The sequence below is a fragment of the Argiope bruennichi genome, chromosome 7 (assembly GCF_947563725.1).
Source record: "Argiope bruennichi chromosome 7, qqArgBrue1.1, whole genome shotgun sequence".
Lineage (NCBI taxonomy): Eukaryota > Metazoa > Arthropoda > Arachnida > Araneae > Araneidae > Argiope > Argiope bruennichi.
In genome coordinates, this window is record NC_079157.1 from 43,842,789 (window position 1) to 43,870,668 (window position 27,880).

Sequence of the window (27,880 nt, forward strand, 5' to 3'; positions counted from 1 at the left end):
ATACTTTTGTTCCATTCTGTTGAATTTGAATTTGTCGTAGTGCAGTCGTCTATATATGGTGAAATGAATTTTCCTTAATAATAAAATCACGAAAAAACGAATATAGTAGAAATCACATTACCCCAATTAGGATTATTCAGGTGACCTTACGATAGTAAAAAAGAAATATGCGAATAAATGATTTTAGACTGAAAATGGGTGAAAATAAAAATATAACTGACTTTTATTGATATTTTAATGCAGTATGTAGTTATGCAAATTATAAATATTGTTTTTGCAGTCATTGTAGTTATGTGTTATAAGCAATATTTGAATATTTTTTTCTAAAATTTAACATTTTTCATATCCATTCTTCCATTACCCGGATGTCTGATAATCGGATAGCTCGAGTTGTATTGTATTTTTATGTTAAGCGCTGTGAGTTTTTTTACAAGAAAATATTATCAAAGTGGGTGGTTTGATTCGAAAACTTCAAAATAAGAATTTTCAGTTAAGTCATTTGATATATTATATATTATATTGAATAACACCAATTAAATCCAATACAATAATGAGATATAATATTCTCTATAAAATCCGTTAGCCTATAAAATTATTTTCGAATTAGTGGGGCACAAAAACAAATGGAATAAATATTCTATTCGGAACAAAAGGTTCTGTGTGTTCGTTCACAGGGCACAATGTTTACACGCTCGCCAAATTCACCTTTTTCGTGTAGACAAACGTTGAACTAAATCTCACAATCATTCTAATTATTTAAATGACATAAAGGAAAAAAATCTTTTCATTACTGAAAATGCACTATTAGGAAAAACGAAAAAAAAAAAAAAAAAAAAAAAAGAAAAAGAAAGAAAAATATAAAAAGAAGGGAACAATTAAGCGTGCTAACGTTTAGCGGACGAAATCACGCATCTTTCGTACGGTCCAGTGCAATCAAGGTTAAGGCCTTTTCTTTTCCTCTTGTTTGGTTTATGATCCTGCTCGAATACTTTTCAGAAAGAAGCGCCGAAGATGACGATCTCGAATTCATCCATTTATGACGATATTCCTTGTAGAATGAGAACAGAATCGACTATCGTTTGGTCGTTCGTGATCCTCTAAACCTTCCTCGACGTGAACATATTTCGAGCAAACGATTTCTTAAAAGAGAAGAAATAAAAAATAAGGGTTAGTGTCAAAATTGTTCTGAAGTCGCTAGAACGCGGTAATCAGTGGGTCAAGTGAGTGAATCTTTACGAAGATCCTATTTCGCGGGTAGAAAGTTTTTGAAGTTAGTGAATATTTAAATGAAAGTCTGCGCCTTATTAGAATAATGGCGATAAAAAGAATTTCAGTTTTGTTGTTTGATATTTTAATTTGCAGCTTATGGATGATGTTAACGGTAACTGGTAAGTACTACTACAATTCTTTTTCTAAAGTAAAGTAATTAGTTTTTACGAAAATAATAATTTTTTAATTAATTCTATAAATGATGAAAGGAATTATAAAAATTTGTCTAATTAAAAAATTTTACAATTATTTTTTTTTTCAGTTGTCTTAAAGAATAAATTTTCCTAAATAACAGTTTTAGACATATGCATTCATATCAGTAGTTAACTGAAATTTATATATTCCAGAAATACATATTAAGTTTTTCTGAACTAGTCTTTAAATTTAAGTATTGCTCGTCCAAATAAATAAAAAAAAAAAATAAAAAAAAAAAAACTTAAATAAAAAGCTAAAACTTTTGTAACAAATATAAGGTTAAATACTAATGATTTATAAGATATCAGTTATTACATATTACGATAAAATCATATTTTGTTAATAACTGATAAATTGTGAACATTTTAATAGTTCAGCGATATCTCATTAAAATATTGCATAATGTTGATTCTTTTTACTACGCTCACTCTGAAAAATAAACTTATAAGAAAATATCACAATTAGCTTGAAAACTTAAATCGATATTCGCTTTAATGAGCACAAATATCCAGTATTCTTATTAAAATTCCAGAATTTCAAATAAAAAATAAATAAAAATAAAGTTTTCTTCAACAGAAATAAAAAAAAATCGCTTGCCGAAGTTTTACAAACATTAACCGATTAAAATTAATCTTTAAAAGTCCGAATGAAATTCGCCGGGGACATTTATAATCTTTTTTTATTAAGAATAATTATTTATCTGTCAATAAATAATTATTCTTATTATAAATATTTACTAAAGAAAAAAAGGCATTCCAAAAGCTTCATTGTCTTGTACATCCTAAAAATGAGTAAAGATATTTAACAAAATGTAAGAACAAAGTTCATTTGTTTTTATTTCAGTAGAATGTTACGAAATCGAAGCTTGTCAAAGTTATTTTTTAATACTATACTTCAATCTCATTTTCTTCAACAGTCTTTCAAAATCGGGGAATTTAATTTATCCGCAATTAAAATATCATTGCCTTAAAGTATAAAATTTTATTTTGCAGCTCTGATTGTAAAAAGGGAAAGAAAACTTCTAAAAAACGTATCCGTAATGTTCAGAAAACCAACTTCTGAACACCGATGAAAAAAGTTATATATGGGAAACCATCTTTAAAATCATTTTGAAATACGTTTTAAAAAAACATAGCGGAAAAAATTCCACTGCGATTTTTTTTTCTTGCAAAATGATGAGTTCGAAAAAATGAGACGCAAATTCACAAATAATAGTTCCACAGTCCACAATATTATAAAGTGAGGTAGACATTCTTATAAAACCGTGAACCATTAAATTGCGTCTTTCTTCTTTCTTAAAGAAAAAAAAACTGTATAAAAGTAACATAAGTAATTATTTCTTTTAAAGTACAACATAATATTTGAATACTGTTCACACGTCTTTTAAATTTATTTGTCATAATAGCAGGGGGTTTTTTTGTAAAAAATTCGTGATTTTTTGAAAAAATATTATTGACTTTTTTTTATTTATCTTTATACTTCTTGATTTCCGTGGTAATAATTTTTGTAAGTTATAAAGATAGGGTTTCCCTCAGTTTTCAACATTCCATTAATAGTTTATAGTGTATGATTTTTCATTGTTGTTTTCAGAAGTCTAAATGATGAATATGTATTATATACCTGGTAATTTAAATTGAAATGTCAATTAAAATTATTGAATTGAGACCGGCTTAACTTTGTTTCCTAGAATTTAATAATATATTTAGATAACAATTACTTCCTTTTCTTGTAGTTGTTCACTTGCTTGAGGGATTTATTTAAAAAAAATTATCTGTAGTATCAAACTGAATATTTCTTCTTTAAATAAGGGCAATAAAATGTTACTTTTATAATATGAGAAAGGGAATTTCTTCATTTTCTCCACCCCGTTTAATTTTTAATTTTGGATTAATCGTGAAAGTGACAAGAGCCATAATTCGATATGTTATACGATAGCAAAAGATATGTTTTTTTATTTTTTAAAAAAATTTAATGGTTCTCCAATATTCTCCTTTTGTTTTGGGAGTCCTTTTTTCTTGACCCATATGTATATCTCCGATTCATCTGCAATTATAACATTTTTTTTCTCCGTTTTCTGTAAAAAAATGTTTCCCATATATAATTTTGCATCGAACTCCACATTTGGTTACAAGTTTTAGAGACGGACAATAGAAGCTATGTTTTTTTTGTTTCATTTTTAAGATTTTATTTTATTATTTTAAGTATAATCGAAACTATGCTGCTTACTGATTTCACAACAACACTTTGTGTTGGCTGACTTTATAATTTCAAGTTAAAGCTGTAGATTTTGAAAAATACACAGCCCATTCTTTATTTAAAGATATTATCTTGGAGTTTTTTTTTTCTCAATAGAATGTAAATTTTCATATGTTTTTCTTTTAATTTATTATTAACATTTGCACTGATTCCGCATTTTACATTTTTTTTAGAGTAACACAATTCGAATATTTACATTTGATAAAAAGGAAAACCTAGTGTCTTATCATGAGTTATTTACAGTTTTGTAATTAAAAAAATTTACATAATGTAAACGATAATGTAAACCTGATCCCAGGAAACAAAACGTTTTTAAACCAAAAGACGACTTTATATATTCCATTAAACTGATTACCCAATTATTTTTAAGGTTAAAGGAATCTACAATAGAAACCAAATACAAAACTTCATTGAGTATAGGCCCATGTTGTAGAGCGAATATGAAAATCCTCTACATAAAAAGGTAACTGAAAGAGAAACAATGGATTTCCATTTTAAAATTCTTAAGTCAAGATTAAATTTGAAATTAAAACATTATTCAGCAATGCAGAAATGGCAAACTTTATGGTAATTATTTAATAATTGAAGGTTTTGCTTTGATATCTCCAGTGAATTCTAAAAGAAATCAATGCGATTTTAACAATAATCAAATTTTAATTGCTCATAATTGTTTAGCGGCATATCAAATGTTTCTTTGGAAAAATCGTAAGATTGTGACTGTGTTACTGATGAAGAAAACATCGGACATTACATTTTTGGATCAAAGTACATATGAATTTTGAAAAAATTCTTCTCGAGCAGTTATAGAACTATGGGTATTTTAGAATTGGTTCAGCACAAGACTGGAAAAATTGAGATTAAGAACAATGAGCAGCGTTATGCTTTGCTAAGTTTATCATATATTAATTGTGTGTGTGTTACTTCTTCTTATTATTATCTTCTTAATATTCTTCTTATATATTTTATTTATACTATTATCTTATTCTTTACTTTTATTGTAATATTCATTTTATATTTTCCATTTCTATTGATCTTATACTTTTATTATCATTATTTTGTATCTTATATTATGTTTGTTAGTTTACATTTGACTTTCTTATTTCTATTTTTGGCTATTTAAACCTGCCATTACTTTTAAGTTCCATATATTTTATCTTTTCAAAATTCTGTCATGATTGTAAAGTTCGTAGTTTCTAACTTCTCACTTATTATATGTAAATTTTGTATCCTATTTATCTATACTGTTATAAGTTGTAACATATGAAGAGCAAAAAGCCTTTCCTGTATTTGTCTTTTTTGCTTCTCTATGTTGGAAGTTTCATTAAAACATTCAAAAGATGTTGGAAAGGCCTCTATATTTCTAATTTGGATGCAAAAAAATGTAAAGTAAAATTGAATAATATTTTAATAAATAAAATTTATTTGAGCTAAATATTAATATTTAATGACTTCAATAAATTCGTTACAGAGAGTTTGATTTTAACCTATTCCAAATTTATATAGAACTACATTCATTATATTCACTACAAAATAAACAAATTATTCATTTATTATTATTTTTTATTATTATTAATTTTATATTTTATTATACAAATAAAATAATAAATATATTTTATTATACAAATTATTATTTATTGAACAACATCATATTCATCACAAATAAATCGTCTGCTTTCAGTGAAATATATTTGTACACATAATAAAACATGAATTTTTTAATTTTTAAAAATTTTAATATCTCCTGCCAGATTCCAAACAAAATTCATAATTAAGAAATAATTAGTGATGTTGTTGATATTAATAAAAATTTACCTTCAATATTACAATTACTGGAAGTTATAACATATAGAAAACCAGAGAAAAATTTAACTTTAAAAAAATGTATTTTAAAATACTACTTCTGGTTTTTTTCGTTACTCTTATTACAAATAGTTTTGACAGTTATTCATTATAAATAGTTTTTGAAGCATTACATCGTTTAAAAAGCTTTTGAAAAAAATAACTATTTTTGAAAATGCTTTAACTTTCTTGAAAAATTAATCATTTTAGAATGTTTACCATTTATCTTCGCTTGCGAAGGGCAATAAACAAACGGAACATTTTCGTCAGGAAAAAAAGCACTTTAACATAAATAAGTTAAATAATTCTGTTCAAAAGTATTTAATATTAAAGATTTCAAAAAATTCTTTAGAATTTTTTTTCATTCCCATTTTATTTTAACTATTATACTAGTTGGTTTTTAGACTCACAGGTTTGAATGTTCTGAAAATATCTTTCTACTCTAGATACTATAAACATTGCAAATTTGACTTATTTTACCTTATACCACTTCATAGCTGTTAAGGTTGCTGTAATAGCTTATATATAGTATAGACAGAGCTATTTATTTTATTTTTCAATGGATTTAATTCATGTTTACATGTTCATAATTTAAAACTTCAATAAGTAGTTTGCACGAGAAAAGCTGTAAAATAATGAGTAACCAGTTGATATGTGTGTCTGTGTTTTTCGTATATATGTAGCTCTACATAAATTGTTTCCCTCTTGAGAAATAGTTAAAATATTTTTTTGACTAAAGACTACAAAATGATTACTCCTATTTATAACACTGGCACGTCGAATAAAGTATTAAAATTTATACAAATAACAAACCATCAAACCAAATCTAAATATTTCTCAACCTTTTTTCTTGGCTCGTTTGACACTTGGGATAGTTATTAGACAAGTAGACTTTAAAGCGACCATCAATAAATCCAAAGTAATATGCATTCATCTGCAACAACTGATGGCTCAGAAAAATTAACTAGCAATCAAGCATAAACTTTCCTTTTATAGATCTACCATTTAGTCAGCTTTACTCAGTGTCTCCCCATTTGGGGTCAGTAGGTATGACGAGATTACATGAATCATAACAGCTTCAAAATTAGCAACTAATGAAAATTCTTCCAAGCTTTCCCAGTTTGGAGGTTTTAACATTCATAAAGTTAAACTTTTAGTAGATCATGCCCAAGATTATTTCAGCCAAATAATTCCAAAATTTGTCCCACATTTCAAGCGAACTTCTTCAGGAAGTTCTTGTTTATGAATAAATCTATTATCTCAAGTATTCCAAAACAGCTTCGAGTCATTTTGTAACATTCATCGGAACAATTTCTTACCTAAATTACAAATATGTGTGACTTTTAAATTTTTTCTAAATTGTCCCCAAAATTGCTAAAATGCGAATACTAAATTAACTTGAGCGAATCGCATTAATTTATGTGACCATAATTATTATTAATTGTTAACCAACTTTTTTCTCAACTTAAAGATAGTTTCTTTATAGTCTTGTAAGATGAATCCTTTTCTTCCATTAATTTAAAATCCTTATTTATTCATTGTATTTCATGAGAAAATTTGAATTTTCAATCATTCCTTATAAGAAAATATTCTTTTTGGAAAATGAATTAAATTTATTATCTATTTAAAGTAAAATTAAAATTTATATTTAAATTTTTCTAATTAAAAGTGGCAGTAAAAAGCTCTCATTTCACCAGAAGAGCATTGTAAATTTCTCTCCATTTCCCACTGCTTTAACCAAAGAAATGTGATTCATGATATGGCTATTTATTACACTTCTTTTACCTAAAAGAATAAGGAAAAAAATGCTGTATCAGATTGTTATTAAGAAACATTTTCTCAATTTACTTTATTGATCCAAGATAAACAATATTATCTAAAGGCTTTAAACTAGCTCTATTTTTTAATTTTGTACTAAATAAATAGACGGAGTTCTTACGTTTTGCAAATATCGCTTTCAATTTTGTTAGAAAGCTTGAAAATGGTACTTTTTACAAAAATCAGTTTTTCTTTATCAAAATATACGATACCAAAATTTTTTTAAATACTTCATTAAAATGCTGATCTAATATTTTATTTAAATAACAGTGGAATTTTATTATTAGCTGAGTACACTTTGATTTTATATTTTTAACACTTAAAGAATTTTTTCAAGATGTCCTGTAAAAATAATTGTCTCTTAACTTAAATTGATGTAATTTAGCGAATTCATTTCTGAAGTTTTCTTTTCTTAAAATATCACATATTGAACTTACTTAAGGAAATTTAAATATATTTAGTTAAATTCGTCTGTACGAATGATAAAAATGTTACCCAATTATCGTCTGCATTTCGAAATTTCATGAAATTTACATTATTTTTTACGAAATATTTTAAATTTTTGTTTATAGCTCAAGCAAAAAATGTGGCTCTTTAGGAAATATCTTTTAAAAGGTACTAAATTTTCGTAATAAATTTAAGAATAACAAATTATATATAGAAATTAACTGGAAATTCAAGTTTCTGTTTAGCATTGAGATTTAAATTACTCTATTACGTTACTTTGATATCATTTGTAAAATGAAATATAATACTCATATTAAACGATGAATTTATTTATATTACTATTTAATCAAAACGGAATCGATAACAGATTTATAAATATACTTTAAAATTTTGCTTGTCACTATTATGGGGAAAAAAGTGATAAATTTAACTGTTTAGAAAAATTGCGTTTGAATCACATTTCATATATTTATTCCGTACATAGCAATTCACTTTTGAAATACAAATTTAAATGCTAATTAATGTTTGAAAAAAAAAGAAAAAAATTAGAAATAAATTTTAAAAATTTTAATTTTAAATTGATTTTTGTAAATTAACTTTTCTCAAATTTAATTTATGGAAATCATAACATTGAATCGTAGAAAAAAGTATGAATAAATTATTTTCAAAATGGCCTTTTATGTTATAAGATTTTATTTTTGAAATAGGTTTTATCATATCTTCTTAAAATTTTAAAATACTCATTTTATTATTAAAATAAAGTTTCAAAGACTTAAATCACGAACAATCCATCTGAAAATAGCCAGCTAATATTTTATGCATACCGATTTCACGAAACGAATGGTTTTTTTAGAACCGTTTTAGTGAGTTCATTTCACTTTTAACACGCAATAAATTCTGTTTCTCAAAATAACGTTTGCTTGGAGTGGAATTCCACAAAAATTATTTTTAGAATACTCGCTCTAGAAAATATTAGGCGTATTTCTGTATATTTTCACAAACTAATAATAACAAACTATCTTGTTTGTTTTTAACATTATAAATTATTTGTATACTAAATTGATTTTCACGATTGAAAGTAATTACTAAATGTTTTAATGTATTTATTTTCAATTGCATCAAATTGTTTGCTCTTTTAATGTTTCTCAATTAAACCAGTAGGAGGCAAAAGAGAATTCTGAATTGGCAATCGTGTAAATGTTTTCCTTCAATTTATATTCATTAAGTTTATTTATTGAAAGTAAAACAAATGGATTGAAAATACTACGAGTCGTCAACCTTTCTGTATTCAAAGATTTATATTTAATGAATACAAATATTTTGTTCCGAATTTTAATTTTTTTTTTTTTTTTGCTATATTTAATGATTTATATTTGCATTACAACTGTTATTTTGTTCTGAATATTTAATTTTTTAAATTTAAATTTTAATCATTCAAAAATTGATTTATAAAATTATTTATTATAATATACTTTTTGGTAACAAATTTTTTAAATAATGTTTTTAATTAGTAAATTTTGGGTAAAATTGTTTTAAATTTAATTTTTCAGAATTTTTTTTCTACATTCATTATTTTCTATGCGCTTACATAGATTCATGGAACTTGTGAAAAATGTAAATTTTGGTTCGTATAATTATTGTTCATAAAATGTTTTTTTATTATTTATTTAAAAGGATTTTCTTAGAATAAAAGAAAATAATGAAAGCTCATTTCCTTTATTTTAATTATCAAAAGCACAGAGTGATGTTTTTAAGAAATTAATTACAGATAAACATTAATTAAAGAAAACATTTTATGCTAAGAAACGGAATAAATCGACATGATTTCATAATCGTATAATAAATATAATTCATTTAAATTAAGATTATCTTTCGTTTTGCCGTGACATTATTCATCCATTCCTTTCTCATCTATACTTATATAAAACTCAATGTGTGTGTGTGTGTTGGCGCTCTACAAGCCAGACCGTTCGACCTACAGCTACCAAATTTGGCACATGCATACCTTGGAGGTCGTCAATGTGCACCTAGGGTCCCTTTTTTGAATTTTTAATTAGGATTTTAATTATTAATTAAAAACTAACTTTCCGGCCAAAAAAATCTTTTCATTTCCTCACCGCCAAATGAGTAAGGCTTCAGTTTTTTTTCCCATGCTAAAGAGGATAGGCTTAACAAACTTTCGGCTGCTTATTTCAAACGATTCTGTTTATTTTCTTAATGTTTGATGCATTTAAAATTAAACATTGTTAATGAATCGATCTTTCAGATTCATTCTGAATAAAAATAAAACGGAATAAAGGAAATTAAAAATTTCAAATCTGCATAGCGTTACCCTAACTGGAGTAGAAAATTCACGCATTTGCGTTACCATAATTGGTGTTGAAAATTCACCCATGCGCATTGTGTTCTGATTGTTGACAACTATTTTCAACGGATACGGACTTGGTTTTGAAGGCTTAATATGTTTTCGACAGATTATTTCAAACGATTCTGTTTATTTTTTTAGTGTTTGATGCATTTAAAACTAAACATTGTTAATGAATCGATCTGTTCATGATGAATCTGAGAAAATGTTGTTGACAAATTCTTGAGATATTACATAAATTAAGAAAGATATTCTTTAGTGCCCATAAGGTTAAATACTCAGCGACTCTGTTTTTAGCACTCATATTTAAAAAAAAAATGCTTTGTTTCAGTAAAAAAAATATTATTATATTTATTGCAGTTTAATCATTTCCACTTTAATTTAAAGCATAAATTCTACGGGAGCTAACAGAAAATGAGAGAGCTACATATTAAGTTAAGGCTGAAGGCCTTTATAATATTATGAGTGAATTATATGACTATTAAAATTCGAAGTTTTAAAACATTTTAATGAAGGAGCAATTAAAATGGGAGTTCCATAAAATATTTAATTATTAAAATTTTAACGTGCATTAAGATTGACGAACCGGCTGGTCGCCAAAAGCGGCTAGTTAATGAATAAGAAAAATGAGTAAATATTTTAATAATAACAAAACTTCAACATCGATGTTTTGATGAATCTTTTATCAAATATTAGAGAGAATCCATAATTGGAAAGTCTATTTATTTATCAGTAAGTGTACACGGAAATGTGACAGTAGAAAAATGCAACAATCCAGATATATGAATTTTGATCCATTCATTTATTAGTATTTAAATTTTATTTAGAATTTTAAATTTTTATCAAATTTGGGACTGAATCTGTCAAAGAATTGACTGCTCATCGATCTGTTTACGTGCCCTTAAATACACGACATAGCTAAAAAACGCAAATGTCTGGCAGATAGATAGATAAATGTTAACATATCACATTTTAAATCACATTTATCACATATCACATTTATCAGTTATTAACAAAATCTGATTTTATCGTAAAAATTTTAGATCTGTGTCTAATTTCCGATTAAATCCAGAACTTAACAGAAGAGAATATTTACTTTCATTATTTTAAACTTCCATGTTAATTTGTTGCTAGACTAACATTAAAATTCTATAAGCCAACTTATCCTAAATATACTTCATAAAGCAGGCGTCCTGTCATAGTGGAAGAGCGTCTTCCCCGTGATTTGGGCGTCACGCGTTCGAGTCCTGGTCTGGGTATAGTTGTTCTTCTGTGTTTTATATGTGAGGTGTGTAAATGCGCCCCCTCCCTCTGTAAAAAGAGGTTGTACAAGTGAATGTGACGCATGAAGGAGTTATGTCATATTTTTGGTGCTACTGAAAAAACAAGAGACCCTCACTCGGCTTAAATCTCTGACCGATAACTGTCGGCGGGGCATGTAAAATTCCATAAGTCCCAACAAAAGGCATTGTCCCTCTTCCATTCACGGAAGGGTTCAGAACATTTGAACTAAATAAAGACAATTAATATAACATAGCGTTAATGTCAGACAATTTGCGGAATCATGGATATGAAGTTATACCTAAATTATTTATCTGAATCAATTATAACAAATGGTCTCGTTGCCTGAGATCAGTAAGAAACGAAATAAAGGCTAAAAAGTGGAAAATAATAAATTTAAAATTTAAAAAAAGTTTTTTTCTGTGTATTGAAAATGAAAGATAATTTTTTTTTAAAAATCTGGGGGATGAAACAAAAATCATTCTGTTCCTTTAATTAGAGAACTCTGTTTTAAATTATTCAGTAGTTTTCATTAATTAGCATTTTTCTACTTTATACTAGTAACAAAACAACCTTTCAGTCTCGATTGGCATGCGCCCTCTTTTTTAATCCATTGCAACACGCAATTGTCATTGTAAATTCACATGCCCTACAAACTGTGTGAATAAAGGCATTTGTTTATGCTATTATTTGCATGTAAGACAAAGAAGTTCCTGCTATTTTGATATGCAATCAAATTTCGTTCTTTAAAAGTTTCTTCATCCGTTTTTTTCCCCTAGAAATTTTTGAAACCTAAATTTGAATTTTATTCAAAAGGATTTGCTTTTACGTTTGCATTCATAAATTTTTAGTATATAATTTAGTTTTTCAAAAAAAAAAAAAAAAAAGACTGATTCGTTTACCCATTTTATTTTATTTATTTTTCATATCGTTCATAATATTTACATCGAAACTGTTGAATTTATGGACTCGAGTTTTAAAAAAATGGTAATGTTTTATGTCCTTAATAATAATAATAATAGTAAATGACGGCTTGAAGACAAGAAAATTAATTAATTTGAATGTTAGTTCACAGTATTACAAAAATACGAAGTAGAATTATTCGAGAAGATTTTTTCACTTTAGAAAAGAAACTATAGACTGACGAATTACGTGGTTTTGATTCGTTACGCTATTTTTTACTTTATTATAACTTACTATTTTTTCTTATTCGATTTTTTGTTGCATTTATATTATACTTTCATTCCTTCGATTTTAAAATTCTTCCTAGCGTCTCATATTTTTTTTTTCTTTTTTTCCTAAATACTTGCTTCGCAGGGTGTTTTTCTTTAAAAAATTTTCTCCGTAATTTTTCATAATAATTTTTTATAGTAATTCATCTATGCATTTGTTTAAAATCGATTTTATTTATTAGATTAGCATTTGGTTATTATTCGTAACCATGTTATAGAAAAACTTAGTTACGAATGTGTTTTATTAATTACTACAATTTTTTTCCTCGTACATGGAAAAAAAAAGATATTGTAACATCCCCCATTTCCCAGTACTGATAAGGCATTTACAGCCAGCTGTGTCGTCGCTGTTACTTACTAAACTCCTCGAGATAGCCAGATGGGGGATCTTTTCACCTGGGTGGTCTCGCATCTGTTCATTAGCGACTACAGTGAAAGACCACATGTGGAATTCCTCGTCCAAGTGGTATTGATAGTAACTTCAAAGAGAAAGGGGTTCCAAACATCTGGAAGCTAAATGTTTCTCTTTGTGAAAGGACCTTTAGCTTTAGGTCTTCCTAAGTAAGACAAAAAAAATATATATCTTCGTTTCCGCTTGCGTGCATGTGAAGACAATAATTCAAAAAAAAGTGCAAGCTATATCGATGAGATTCGGTATGCATTCTTTATACCAAAATCATAAGTCGGTAAAAATTTTCATAAAATTCGCCAATTAGAGGAAGGTTGTCTGCTAATGTTTATTGAAAATGGTGCAAAAAAATGATGATAAGGATGAAGGCAATGGGCCAGATGAAAGAATTTTGACCTATGGTCTTACTTTAAAAATTCTGGATGGGTATAAGACTAATGTCTATAAGTATAGTAGACTAATGTCTATAAATATAGCTAGACTAATGTCTATAAGTATAGCTAGAAGTAGCTAGACTAATGTCTATAAATATAGCTAGAAGTAGCTAAACTAATGTCTATAAGTATAACTAGAATAATGTCTATAAGTATAACTAGACTAATGTCTATAAGTATAGTTAGAAGTAGCTAGATTTATGTGTATAAGTATAGTTAGAAGTAGCTAGACTAATGTCTATAAGTATAGTTAGAAGTAGCTAGATTTATGTGTATAAGTATAGTTAGAAGTAGCTAGACTAATGTCTATAAGTATAGCTAGACTAATGTCTATAAGTATAGCTAGACTAATGTCTATAAGTATAGCTAGACTAATGTCTATAAGTATAGTTAGACTAATGTCTATAAGTATGAATGTAAAAATAATATCCCAAAATCACAAAGTGCTTGAACAGTAAAATTTGGCTTGCGTGCTTTGTACATTGAAGATTTGAATAAAATTTTAGACCACATGCCTCTACAACGAAATAAACTTTCCCAAAATAAGGTAAAGTATTCGAACAAATCAAGGGGCGAACACTTCCGATCTTCTTCAAATCAGTTCATTAAAAAGAATTTATTTTTTAAAAGCAACTTTATTAGAACCAGGAATTAATGACTGACTAGTTGAAGGACAAGCGTATGAAGATTCCTTATTGACACAAAAATATTGCTATGGTGCCTTCAAGATAATGTGCAGCATTCACAATATCGAACAAAATTGAGAAGGTATCTTACACTATTTTACCAGAGAAGTGATACTTTAGTATATCACATCAATTGATTCCATTTAACAATACAAATGTCGTCATTAAACAAGTACGGGAAAAAGTGGTGTAAATGGAATGGTGAGTTTCAGAGAAAAATGAGCAACGTACAAATTATGCTAATATAATAAATAAAATCGATTTTCCACGAATAAATAAATGAATTATCATAAAAAAATCTGTTATGAAAAATTATGGAGAAAATTTTTGAAAGAAAAATACACTGCGAAGCAAATAATTAGGGGGGGAAAATGAGATATCAGGAAGTGTTTTAAAATTGAACGAATGGAAGTATAATATAAATACAAAAAAAAACGAAAGTAAAAGAAAAAACAATGTTAGAAGTAAATAATAATAACGGAAATAAGTTTGCGATAAAAAGCAAAAAAATAATAAGTAAAACAAAGCAATTTTTTACCCCAAGCCACGACCAGGTCGTGGCCCAAGCTTTGTGCAAATTTTTTTTTTCAGATAGATGTGCTGCCATCTGTTGTTTATATTTACGGTTACTTTTGAAAAGCATTATTATTTTTTTAACATAATTATCAATCTTATCGAAGTTAATTTATCTTCTTTTAAAATACTTTTCTCTTGAAATATATTTGAAGTTTTCTTTTTAAACTCGACATTAGAATGGGTAAGCATAATTAAAATTACATGAAAATTATAATAAGTTTATAGAATTGTTTTTTTTCCTCCAAAATCTGGTAATAATGGGGGGGGGGCATAATTATCAATCTTATCGAAGTTAATTTATCTTCTTTTAAAATACTTTTCTCTTGAAATATATTTAAAATCTTCTTTTTAAACTCGACATTAGAATAGTTAAACATAATTAAAACTATATGAAAATTCTAAAAAGTTTATAGGAATTTTTTCCCCTCCAAAATCTGGCAATAATGGGGGGAAAAATTACAATATCTTCTTTCAGTACTTCAATATCAATTCAAAAAATTACAATATCTACTTTCTTTTCAGTACTTCAGTGATTTGAGTCTTTGCAATAAATATAAAAGTTTTATGAGTATTAATTTTAATTAGTGAAAGTTTAAAAGCCGTTATTCATTCAGCTGGTTTTAAAAAGGCTTGTTTTTCGTTCCTTTTGATTTGTCAAAAATACGATCTCTAGCAATGAAAGTGGTCTTATTTAACAACAATATAACAACTTCAATTAAAATTTAAAAAAATATTTTTAATAAAAAAAATTTATTGTATTATTCGTATTATTATTCATTAACGTGAAAAATAACTATTTAAATTATTTTTCCCTTCTAATTATATCTGATCTCAACAGTAGTCAGGTGTCCTTAATAACAACGAAAACGAATAAATACCTCTGTCGGAACTTCACAGAGGAAACAACCTGAATTACAGCCTCCAAATTTGAAAAACTATATTTTGGAGGGTGAGATTCTGCCTCTCGGAGAGAGTTTTCTGAAATTCTATTTAGATTTCAATTAATTTAAAAATAAATCTTATATCATTCAAAAATCACAATTCTTATGGTATTGAACTTAAAAACTTATTTGCATTAATTTTGGAATCTTAATTTTACTGTATCCCGTTAACAGCAAACAGGCTTTATTTTTTTATAATTTTTGTAGACAATAATTATGTCAAAAATCCTCTTTCTCAGGCAATTAAAATTTGGAATCTTGATTATGTAATACATTTCGAAAATATTTAATGCATTTTTAAACTCAGGTGGGGGCCTTACACTTTAAATTATCTTTGAGTACCTCGACCGATGAAATATATCGGAAGATATTCTTAAAAAAATAAGCTTTAACTTAAAAAAAATATATTTATAAGTTTATGGGTGGCTGTACTTAGTTATGGGTATAGCCAAATTTGGTTTCCTTGATCCTACGTTGAAACTATAACAAAAAACCTGGCAAATGATAATCAAGATGGATATCGTTTTAATTAACGATTCAGTTGAATTGTTTGTGGTGTTTCATAAAATTGTTGCCATTCGTGTAATAGTAAATAGTTCGTGAAATAGTTCCGATGTGCTGAGATTAATCAAAATGTGTGGACTAAGACGCCACGACCTTGAATTGTATGGCAATGGAACTTTTTAGAATTTTAGTGTCTATTTGTGTATGCACAATATCACTACTTCCATATCAAGTAAAAGACTTTATGTGAAAAAATAAAGTACCTTCTTCAATATATATGATTCTGTGCTTTTATAAAATTTCTACAAATAATTCGAAAATATTACAGTAGGTAAATTGACTTTTGTAGGATATTAAAATTTTGAAAAATTATCTTTTTAACGATACCAAATATTTTTTCATGTAAGATTTTTTTTCTGTGTTTTGTTAGTTAACTTAAAAATATTTTGAATTTAGAACAGTATATTTAGTTGTTTAAGTGAAACTCAAATCATTCGCATTGTTGCTATTAATATTTCATTCTACCATTTTTCCAAAACTGTGATCAAGATATGAAAATTTGGTTTATTTTTTTATATTGAGAAGTTTTAAGTGTATGGCCAGCTTTTAATAAATTTTTAAAAAGAATGTCTTATACTGAGTTCTTATTTAAGTACTTGTTGTATTTATAATTAAGTTCAAATTCAAAATCAGGCAATTGTGGAACAATTTTAAAATGTCTCCATCTTAAAATACCGCTGCTCTTTTCTATGAAATTGTAGAATGTATAAAGATACAGACAGAAAATTAATGAAATGCAAAATCCAATGAACAGAACTGTGTAAGGATGTAATTAATAATTTAAGTAATGTAAGTTATATGTATATCAAAATTTGAAATTTAAAAATATTTTGCTGAGGATACAATTGAAATTTTTAGAAACTTAATTCTGGCGAACCAATTGGTCGCCAGGAGAAAATGTTAAATAAATAAAAACATAACCATTTTTTACAAAGATACTAGAATAAAAAATCAAATTAATATAAATCATTAATTGGTCATTAAATTAATCAATTCATTAAAGCAAGGTAGCTGCGTAATGTACTTTGCCTAAAGTCTCAAAATGCCTAAATCCACTACTAGGTATATCAAAAATGGTTCTTATCCTGAAGTTCTTACCTCTTAAAATAATTTAATTATTTTTCAAACACTTTTCCGTTTGCGAAAGGACATTGGGTCAGTCTAATAATGCAGATTGTTCCATGTTGTGTTTTCTCAAATACTGACCGCACCCGACTTAATTGGGTAATCAGATGAAAACGAATGCCCACAGCATGGTATTGCGGTTAGCACCGATCTTCTTTGGCATAATAACCTTATATAACGAATAACAGCTTTATATTCCTTTTTATTGCAAAACTGGATCTTGAAGAATCTCATTTAAAGTGTCTGAAATTACTGTTTAAAATCAAAATTTTTATCGAAAGTTGTTTTATTTTCTAGAGTTTTCACGACGATTTAATTCACTAGCGGCAATAAAAAAAAAAACAGACGAAAAATATCAGACCAATCCGAATTCAATTTGCAAAGATCGTTATCTCCTTAACTGCTTTCATCAGCATTTGCGATTGTGCTCAGTGAAGCAAAAAGTCGTCTGCGCTGGGAAATGATTTTGCTGTGACGTAATATGCTGCATTCGTGTTGAAAAGGTTGAGTCAGAATGAATGTGTGGAGCAATATACAATTGCATTTAATAAACAATTCTAGTGTTCAGTAGTTCCATTCTTCCATTGAATAAATTTGTGTTTTTTGCGGTTGTTTTTGATCGAAACAATCGAAATTTGCTAGGAAACAATATTTATTGCATGTTACTTAGAACGATTACATTCGAATTTTAAATTATATGGATTTCTTTGTTTTTTCTGAAATTTTATCGCTGAAATATTTAGAGACATATTATGTACATGCATTTTATTATGTACATGCATTTTAATATTTAGAGACATGTTATGTATTATGCATTTATATACATAAATGCATAATACATAAAATATTCCGAAAATGCTTGCTGTGTGATATAAAAACATTATTGAAATTAAATTGTTTTTGGTTATTTTTCATATTTACTTTTATTGAAAGATCTATCAAATCATTTAGGAATTTTCCTTCACAGATACTATTCATATGCAAGAACAGCGTCTAGAAAATTCGTAGTTGCAGTGACTGAATTTTTTTAAAAAAATCTTCATTTTGAAAAGCAATGCAAATACTATAAAATGATTTAAACAAGGCAAATTACTCGGAAATTATTTTAGGATCATAGAGTAATTTATCAAGTAATTTTATTTTTAAAATGACTTTTAAAGCATATTATTTAAGATAAATATATTTTTATCTATTATTATTATTTATTTATTTAAAATAAATATAATTATTAAGATATAAGGTATTTAAGGTATTAAGATTAAGGTATTTAAGATAAATATAATATTACAAATGTTTTACACCATCATTACTTTACTTTATAGAAATCTAATTTAAAAAAATATTTCTGTAAAAATATAATAAGGAATAAAAGGTTTTTGACTGTTCTGTAATTTTCTCTTATTTACTAGCGAAATAGAATAAAGATATTCACTAGGAAGTCCAGAAAAATATTTTTTTTCAGCTCATATGAGAATTTTTTTATCCATTTATATATGTTATAATCTTATAGAAAAGGCAGATTTTTTTCAACGAATCCGTAATTTTGCTATAAACCATATGCCAACTTGTCAGAAATATTATAAAACGACACTAGTAAAAATAAGGTTTTAGGATAAATAATTTTCAGTTTGCCTAAAAATTAATAATTAATTATTAAAAGTTAAAATATGAATTTAAAAAAATGACTTATCGGCATTATCTTTTAAGTGATTCGACTGTTTTCTAACTTTCAAATTGGAGGTTTATATAATCCGAAATTTGTATCCATCACTCGGATTATATTTTATCAAAATTAACCGATTAATTAAAGACCTACGCTTACAACAACGCACGGCCGGATTATATACCTAGAATTCCATGGGGTCATAATTATTTATTTATTCATATTTTAAAATTTGTTTAATATTTTGAAAACTGTATACAAATATAAATATCGTGCTTGGAAAAATAAGCGGATAAATTTATAAATTTGGTGGAGCGAATAACAATAAAAGAAAATTATTTTTCACTGAAATTATTATACTTGAATGTTTCATTTATATGACTGAGGATGCCAGAATCAGAAATGAGCCCTGAAATTACTGAAATATCCCAGTATACATATTCATTGATCATCACAATCAATAGATTTGTCAAGTTTCGATTTCTTTTTAAGGGTACAATACTAAGGGATATCATATGTAATACCTATATTGATTATGAGTAAGATATTATCAAGAAACTTTTGAGATTTTTCGAATGAAGGGGTATTTTCTAAAATTTTGTTATCGGTAATGGTGACACTAATATTAATATCATTCTTATGAGTATCTTCTAGAAATAAAGGCTATTAACTTTTTTATTTGATTGGTCACAGTCACTAGTGTTTGAAATGTGACAGGCTTTGATACACTGATAGAACCTCGAGAGAATTTCCCCCTGGATTGTCTCTTACACTCCCACGATATGAAGTTTTAGGCTTAAATTTTGGGGAACCAGATTAGAGAAGTTCCTCTTCACCAAATCATTCCTTAATTTGAAATAAATCTATAATTTTGATTCGATGACTACATTTACATTCATTTAACCCATTCTATTTAAGATATATTATTTTCTCATTCATAAGGACATAATTTTAGAGGGCAATCTATCTATTGATGGATTGAACCAGTTTTATTACAGAGATCTACGAATGTGATGCAAATACTAAATGCCGAATTTCATTCATTTAGCTTATAGTATTCTTGATTATCGTGCTCGTATTCAAATGCACACGCAAAAAGACCTGTGCATTTGTCTTTCTACTACGTACTCCACATTAGCCAATAAAAGGCAATAGTTATTGCCATATTCTTGGTACCGGGTATAGTAAAATGACCATGCACTAAATTGCGAGATCGATTACAGCGCCAATTTAGGGGAAGCCATGCCATTCATTTAATTAGGGACGGGGGACGAAAGAAATAAAAGAAATTCATTTGTATCAAAGCAATAAATATTAAAACAAAATATTTAAAAAGACAATATTTTGCAATCATTTTGAACATTCTTTAAGTTTCTTTTGTAAAAAAGCACCGCCGGAAACAATGCAATACTAGTGGTACAGTAATCAAAAACAACAAAAAATGGAACCATCTGCAACCTTGTTATTTACAATCGAATTTCCACAGAATTGGTATACATAGAAATGGCTTAAAGGGACAAGTTTTTTTGTGGTAGACAAACTATAAACCGAGTTAATTAACATAGTTAATTAATTACTATCCCAAAATTTTTCCATTACGGTAATCAAAATTTTTTAATAATTTGATTTAGCAGGCCTTTTTATGCATGTGTATCAAATTTTGATCCAAAATTCTCAGCATTTCTTGAAACATATTTAATTTTGTTATCTAAAAACTCACTCAAAAAGAGCCAACCGACTGGGGACCATATTATTAAGTAACTCTCAATTTTTTAATAACTGCCGGTAAAGTGAAAAATTAATTAAACAGTCTTACTGCTAATCTATCCTGCAATCAAATTTTATACCGTCTGAGTGAAAAAAAAACATTTTTTAATAATTTGATTTAGCAGGCCTTTTTATGTATGTGTATCAAATTTTGATCCAAAATTCTCAGCATTTCTTGAAACATACTTAATTTTGTTATCTTAAAAACTCCACTCAAAAAGAGCCAACCGACTGGAAGCCATATTATTAAGTAACTCTCAGTTTTTTAATAACTGCCGGTAAAGTGAAAAATTAATTAAACATTGTTACTGCTAATCTGTCCTGCAATCAAATTTTATATCGTCTAAGTGAAAAAAACAAACAAAAAACATACATTTTTAAAAACAAATTTCATGTTAAAATAAAACAGTCTGATCAGAAAATAAATTTATTATTTAACTAACTGCGATATAATAATTGCCGTTGAAGCTTGCGCTTCATAAAAATTAGATCCATCAATACAAATAAATTTGATATACGCGGTGCTTTAAAAAGTAAGCATTTCAAACAGACTGCGAGAGTTTTATAATTATTGCGAATATTTCGAAAACTAGTTGAAATAGGCACACAATTTTTTGAATTCCAGCATTTCACCATGTCAGCTTTGCTCATATTAAAAAAATTTACTATGTTATAATACACTTTTTTTCACATTTACATTTAAAAATTCACAAAAAATGTCACATTTGCATTATTTCTGCATTTTTTTTCACGATTTTATGAAATATGATAATTTGCTTTAAATGAGAGAAAAAAAATTGGGAAACATTTAATAGCTTCCGAAATATCATCGAAAGTTTATAAGATACATTTAACATTTTCAAAACCATGTAACTCTCAAAATTATCATCAAAATTCCATAAAATTTTATTGAGAGTTTGATTTTATGTCGAAAAATCGATTCAGTGAAAAAAAATGATATCCGTAATAGAAAAATTTAGAGAAAATAGTTAATCAACTATCTTAATTAACTCGGTGAATCAGTTTGTCTATCTCAAGAAACCTGTACCCTAGAGTCATTTCCATCGACACCAAATTTGTGAAATTGCGATAATAAATTTTAAAAAATTACAGAGGTGTTTCATTTTTTTTTTTTTTTTTTTTTTTGTTATTGTTGTTGTTGTTGACGACTTTGCATATATCAGATTTTGACAACTTCTATTAAGTAGGTACATTATATATGTATAAAACTTAAAGGGATATTATATATTAAATAATAAGTAGAATCTTGTCATATGTTACAGTGAAAATTATTGCAGATAAAAATTAACTTCATACGATATCTCGTTCGACTTCGGTGTATTATCTTTTTAAAATACTTTTATTCAATGTTACCAGAATATTGAAATCGTTTTTTTTTTTTTTTTTTTTTTTTTACTCACTTGTTTATATCTTTGAGTTCTGAAAATTTTGCTCAGTTATTAGATCCCGATGACGATAAAATAGATTAATAATCTTAATGCTAAGGAATTAAGAATATTATAAGAATCTATGAATTAAAATATTTGTTCTTAGAAGAAGAATATCACAAATGAGTTCTAAAATATTTATTGTTCTAATAGAATAATAAATATAGATTATGTACGAACTAGAATGTTTATCCTTAAAAGTCTGTAATATAATAGAAGGTAATTCCTTCACAATTAACATTTATGAAAAAAAATCCTGTCGATTTTGCATAATAGTTTGAATTCAATTCCAAAATAAGGCTTAGGTATTTAATTATTTTTCTTCCTTGAAGCGTAAAGAATGTCGTCTCTCTTTATTAATAAGAATTATGAAAGTATATTCGGGGGGAGGGGTAAACGTTTTGAAGGTCAGACCATTTGGCTTAGAACTGCCAAACTTGGTACTTATATGCTTTGGAGAGTGGAAATGCGGACAAAGGAACGAGTTTATTTAAAATTAATTAATTAAAAGTAAGCAAAATTTTGTTATTTTTGGCACTTCCAAAAATATTATCGCACACAAAAATTTTTGTATCATTCAAAAATAAATTTTGCATCATTTTAAAATTAAAAAAAAAAGTATTTTTTAATGAGACCAATTAAACAGTTTTGCAATTTTTTTTCTGAATTTTGGCAATTTTTAAAAAAATATTTTTTTTTTAATTCCCAGAAATAGATTACACTATGGCCCTGAAATTCAATTTGTTTTCCTTATTTAATCAAATATTTAATCGCGTGGTTTTCTTCCATTGTTGTAAGCTAAAGAAGGATTCTGTTTAATATCTGTGCAGTTTACAAGGCAAATGAAAAAGTTGAGTAATAATATTTCGAAATTTGGAAAATAAAACTTAATTAGTAAATAAAACCTAAATAAGAGAATTAGCACGGCGTTAATATTTGAGAATTTGGCAGAATCAGGGATACGAAATTATGTCTAAAGAATTTATCTAAATCAAATAAACAACTATTTTTGGCTGACTAGCTGGTCACCTGAGATGTCTAAGAAGAAATAAAGTATAAAAACTGAAAAATGATAAATTTAAAATTCAAAAACTCTTTTATCAGTGTGCTATAAAGAAAAAATATTTTTTTAAAAATCTAGAGGATAAAACAAAAATCATAAAAACATGAATACATAATGTTTTCTTTCCCTGACGAAAACATAATCAGGAACAGAAAACAATTAAAGAAGATTGTAAAACCACAATTAGTATCATAAGAAGCACAAAAGATTCCAAACATTCATCATATAAAATTTATAATAATATAAATGTGTTTATAACTTTAATTACACACTACAGCTATCTGTGGCTCACAATCTTAACACTTTTATTTTGACTTCTAGAATTTTGATAAAAAAAATATTGGGTGGATCCTAGCACAGCCCACCTCTTGGCGTCTTTTTGAATTCTCGCCAAACGAGTGGCGATGAAGTCGCCAATGTGGCAACCTAGACGGATTTTTTAAAATTTTTATTTTATTTTATTTTTATTTATTTATTATATTTATTTTTTATTTATTTTATTTATTTATTTTATTTATTTATTATATTTATTTATTATATTTATTTATTATATTTATTTTTTATTATATTTTATTTTATTTTATTTATTATTATTTCTGGCCTTTAAGTATCGTTTTTTAATTGAAAAATAATAATAATAATAACAAATATTCAATTAGTAATCAACTTGGCGAGATTATAAATAAGTCGCCAAGAGGTGGGCCCATCTAGGATTTTACCAAAATATTATTTTTTTTTTTTTTTCTATTTAATACATTTATAAAAGATTTTTTTTGTTTTAAAATCTTATCTTAACTTTAATGAAAAAATATTAAACCATAAGATTTAGGATAAAAGAGGCATAGCAAACATAGACATTCATCGTTATATTTTGCATCCTAACATACAAATACTACTCTTAAGAAATAAAGGAAACTAATGAGAAGATATGCGATTTCTTCTAAAATTTATTGCGAAGGAAGTGTTGAGCTTCTTCGCAATAAAATATTTGACTTGATCGTTTGTAACATAATTTGAAATTACTCGAGCGATACTTATAACAATGGTTGTGGAATGTTGGATCTATGCGCCGGATAATTTATGCACGTTTCCTGAAAAAGCAATGAGTATAATGTAGAGGATGATCCTTTGAATTATTTGTGTTTCAATATTTCTTATCTTTTGTTTTTATTTATTTATATAGGAAATGATGTAGATTTGAACAAGCATTTCGAACCTCCTTCTGATTTTCCTTTCTTAACACCAGGGACTCACACAGGTGATATAATATTCTTGGCTATATATGATAACTTCTTGTCATGTAATTTGATTTAGAAATCTATAATGTTATTCATAAATGGTGCAATTCATTTATATTTATATTCAGAATATCCTAAAAATATGGAGCTAATGTTTCTGTGCTTAAATATTCCACCTAGACATATATTTCCAGTTACAAAGTTTCTTTGAATAAGGTGTATAATTGTAAAAATATAAGCTTCTAAGAAGATTGCTAATAAAAATGTAAAAATATTTTTTATATATCTGACATAGGGTAAAAGAGACAATTAACAAAATGTTTCTCTTACTTTCATACTTTCATATATGTATTTATGCAGAGTCATTTTTCCACTCAAATAATTAGCAAATATTGAAAGACAAATTATATATACTCGTGGTTATCAAAATAATGGAAACACCTTAGATTTATAAAGAATCCTTTATTAGTATGGTGTAGGACCGCCTTTGGCATGTAATAAATCCTAGGAATCAATTCATTCAAGTGTCGAATAATGTTTAGAGGAATATTGTACCATTCTATATGTAGATATTATGAAAGTTCTGGGAGAGATACCGGTGGAGGATATCGATTCCGTATTGAAAGCTCTAAAATAAACCATAACGGTTCAGTTATATTGAGCTAGGATGACTGTACGGGCCAAGGCAGATGTTTAACTTCATCCTCGTGGTCGTCAAACCATGATTGGACAAGTCTCGCTGCGTGAATAGGTGCATTATCATCCTGGAAAATTCCATCTCTTGCAGTAAATGAAGTTTGCATCCTAGGATGGAACTGGTCAACTAAAATTTCTCTATACTTCTCCCCAGTGATCCTTCCTTTCAGGATTACGATTGGTCCAGCAAAAAAGCCAAGACATGGCTTACCATATCATGACAGATCCACCTCCATGTTTGACAATTGGAAGGAGACAATCACGATCATATGCTTGTTCTGGTGTCCTCCAAACATACACCATTCCTATTGTAGGGAAAAGTGTGAAACATGATTCATCAGACCATATTGCTTTCTTTCACTTATCAATCGATCAGGTTTTGTGAGTGTGACACCACTGTAGACGATATTTACCATTAAAATCTGTGACACGTGGCTTAGGAATTGAGGCTCTGCCATAAATAATTTGTTTATGAAGTATGTGTCTCTAACTGTAATCACTGACACTAAAAATTCCAGATGGTTATTGAGCTCTGCGGTCACTTTTGCTGCAGTTGTTCGCTCTTTAGACATTACAATCCGCTTCAATATCCGTCGGTCTCTTTCACTGAGCTTCTTTTTTCGCCCACTATTTTGCTTTGCCGGGCTTGTCTTGCCACGCTGCGTGTATGCTGTCATGACTTTACACACCTCTAGAAATGCCTAAAAGTTGCGATGTTACGGTCACACTTGCTCAGTCTAGACGGGATCCTACAATTTGGCCTCTTTAAAAATCTGAGAGGTCCGAAATTTTAGGCTTCTGAAAAAAATCCAAGATTACAGAACTTCAATAAAGTTAACACATACTACCAGAATATATACATTTCTATTTATAAAAAAACTGGCGGATATTATTATATTTTAATGCTTACGAAGCGCATTCAAAAATGTCATTTTTATTCACAGGTGTTTCCATTATTTTGATAACTACCTGTATATATATATATATATATATGTATGTATGTATCCTTATTTTTTTTATCTTTAATTAGCCCATGCTATTTTAATTTCTAAAGTTTTCTCTTTTGTTTTTGTTTTTCTAATCGAAATACTACTTTTTTTATTTAATTATTTCTAAAACGCGCTCTAAAAAATGATGACTGTACAGTTCTCACCGTGCAAGCGCAGGAAAGATATCAAAGATTTCCTTTCCTGAATTGATATGTGTCAAAGAAATTCCAATAAGTTGCTTTCAGTAAAAGCTCTGAGGGGAAAAACTTCTCACGCTTTTTCACTTATGTCCCGGTGCAATCGGGTGCGTTTTCATTGTTATATCTGTGAATAAATAAAGCCCTTTCGTGGAATTATAAATTGAAGTTAATTTTAAATTTGTTTTCTAATCGACCTAAAATCTGGACAAATATACTACACACACACACACACACACACACGCAACACACATTTATATATGTATTGAAAAGTTACAATCGATAAATCCCTTTTAAATTCAATTATGTTCCTTTATTTTTCAGTGTTACTTTGTGAATTTATTTTTCATGCGTTCTTTTTTCTTTTATTATATTTTACAGAACCTTTATCCCAGGGTTCAATAACAAGTCCAAGATCGTTAACATCCAAGTATATAACGCCGGGGAATACAGGCAGCGATATCTATGATCAAATACAGCCATCCAGGGATCCAACCACGCCGCTTTCCAGGAGATACGTGTACAAGATTTTGAATAAAAACCCTGTTCCAGAAACATCTTCGACTCTTGCAACGACTCTGCATGCTCCTCCGCCATTTTACCAAAGTTTTTAAAGCCGGTTCATAAACCTGACAATGAACCAGCATAAGTTATCAGCATTTGTGGTTTTCTGTGGTGCCTCCAGATGGTGTCTGTGATATTTCATTGAAACACTTAACAAAGCATTTTAAGGTCCTATTGTTTATTTGTCAAAGGACAGATTTAGATAATTACAATCGGTCTTCAATAAAAAAAAATTAGCTTTAGTGGAGAAATTATCTAAATCTAAGACAAGAAATAATTTTGGAGATTGGTTTAGCTATTATAAATTGCATTTCAGCCATTCTAGCCAAGAATCTCAGCTGGCAGACTGCCAAGAATGTCGGGCTAACATCACGAACTAATTGGAATTCAATTCAATTCAAAGCTTGTAAGTTGCTTTGATATAGTTTAAAACTGTTACTAATGCCAGTTGTGTTAATCATAAAATGCCACGTGTGTTAAACGCAACACGCGTCGGATTCCATGATTTTTAAGCTCCCTCCTGAAATATTTGCTTCTAAAAACTAAATTATATTTGAGGGGTAAACCCGAAGATTTCCATTCAATGTATATTCGCTTTCTTTGCCTCCTGTCTCCCCATTGTAAAGCCACTGCATTCAGTAAACAACTTCGATCCAAAGAACAATTCTTTGTTCTTTAATCTTTTAGGAATGTTCTGAGTTTTTAGTCTTCAGCCATGCTTCCAGTGCAATAAGAAATTTTTTGTTATTATCGAACAATAAATTTATAAAGCATTTCTTAAAATTTTAAGATTTAAAGTTACAAATGCTTTCTCGGTG

The 27,880-nt window shown here is 27.5% G+C and overlaps 1 protein-coding gene across 1 annotated transcript; it reads left to right on the forward strand.

Moving 5' to 3' along the window:
* The first annotated feature begins 1,027 nt into the window (after positions 1 to 1,027).
* Positions 1,028 to 27,781, forward strand: LOC129976527 (uncharacterized). The gene is made up of 3 exons (XM_056090147.1): positions 1,028 to 1,388; positions 24,562 to 24,636; positions 26,880 to 27,781. Exons 1-3 carry the CDS (start codon positions 1,313 to 1,315, stop codon positions 27,110 to 27,112), a joined length of 384 nt encoding a protein of 127 aa, XP_055946122.1. The 5' UTR covers positions 1,028 to 1,312; the 3' UTR covers positions 27,113 to 27,781.
* Positions 27,782 to 27,880: the final 99 nt, after the last annotated feature.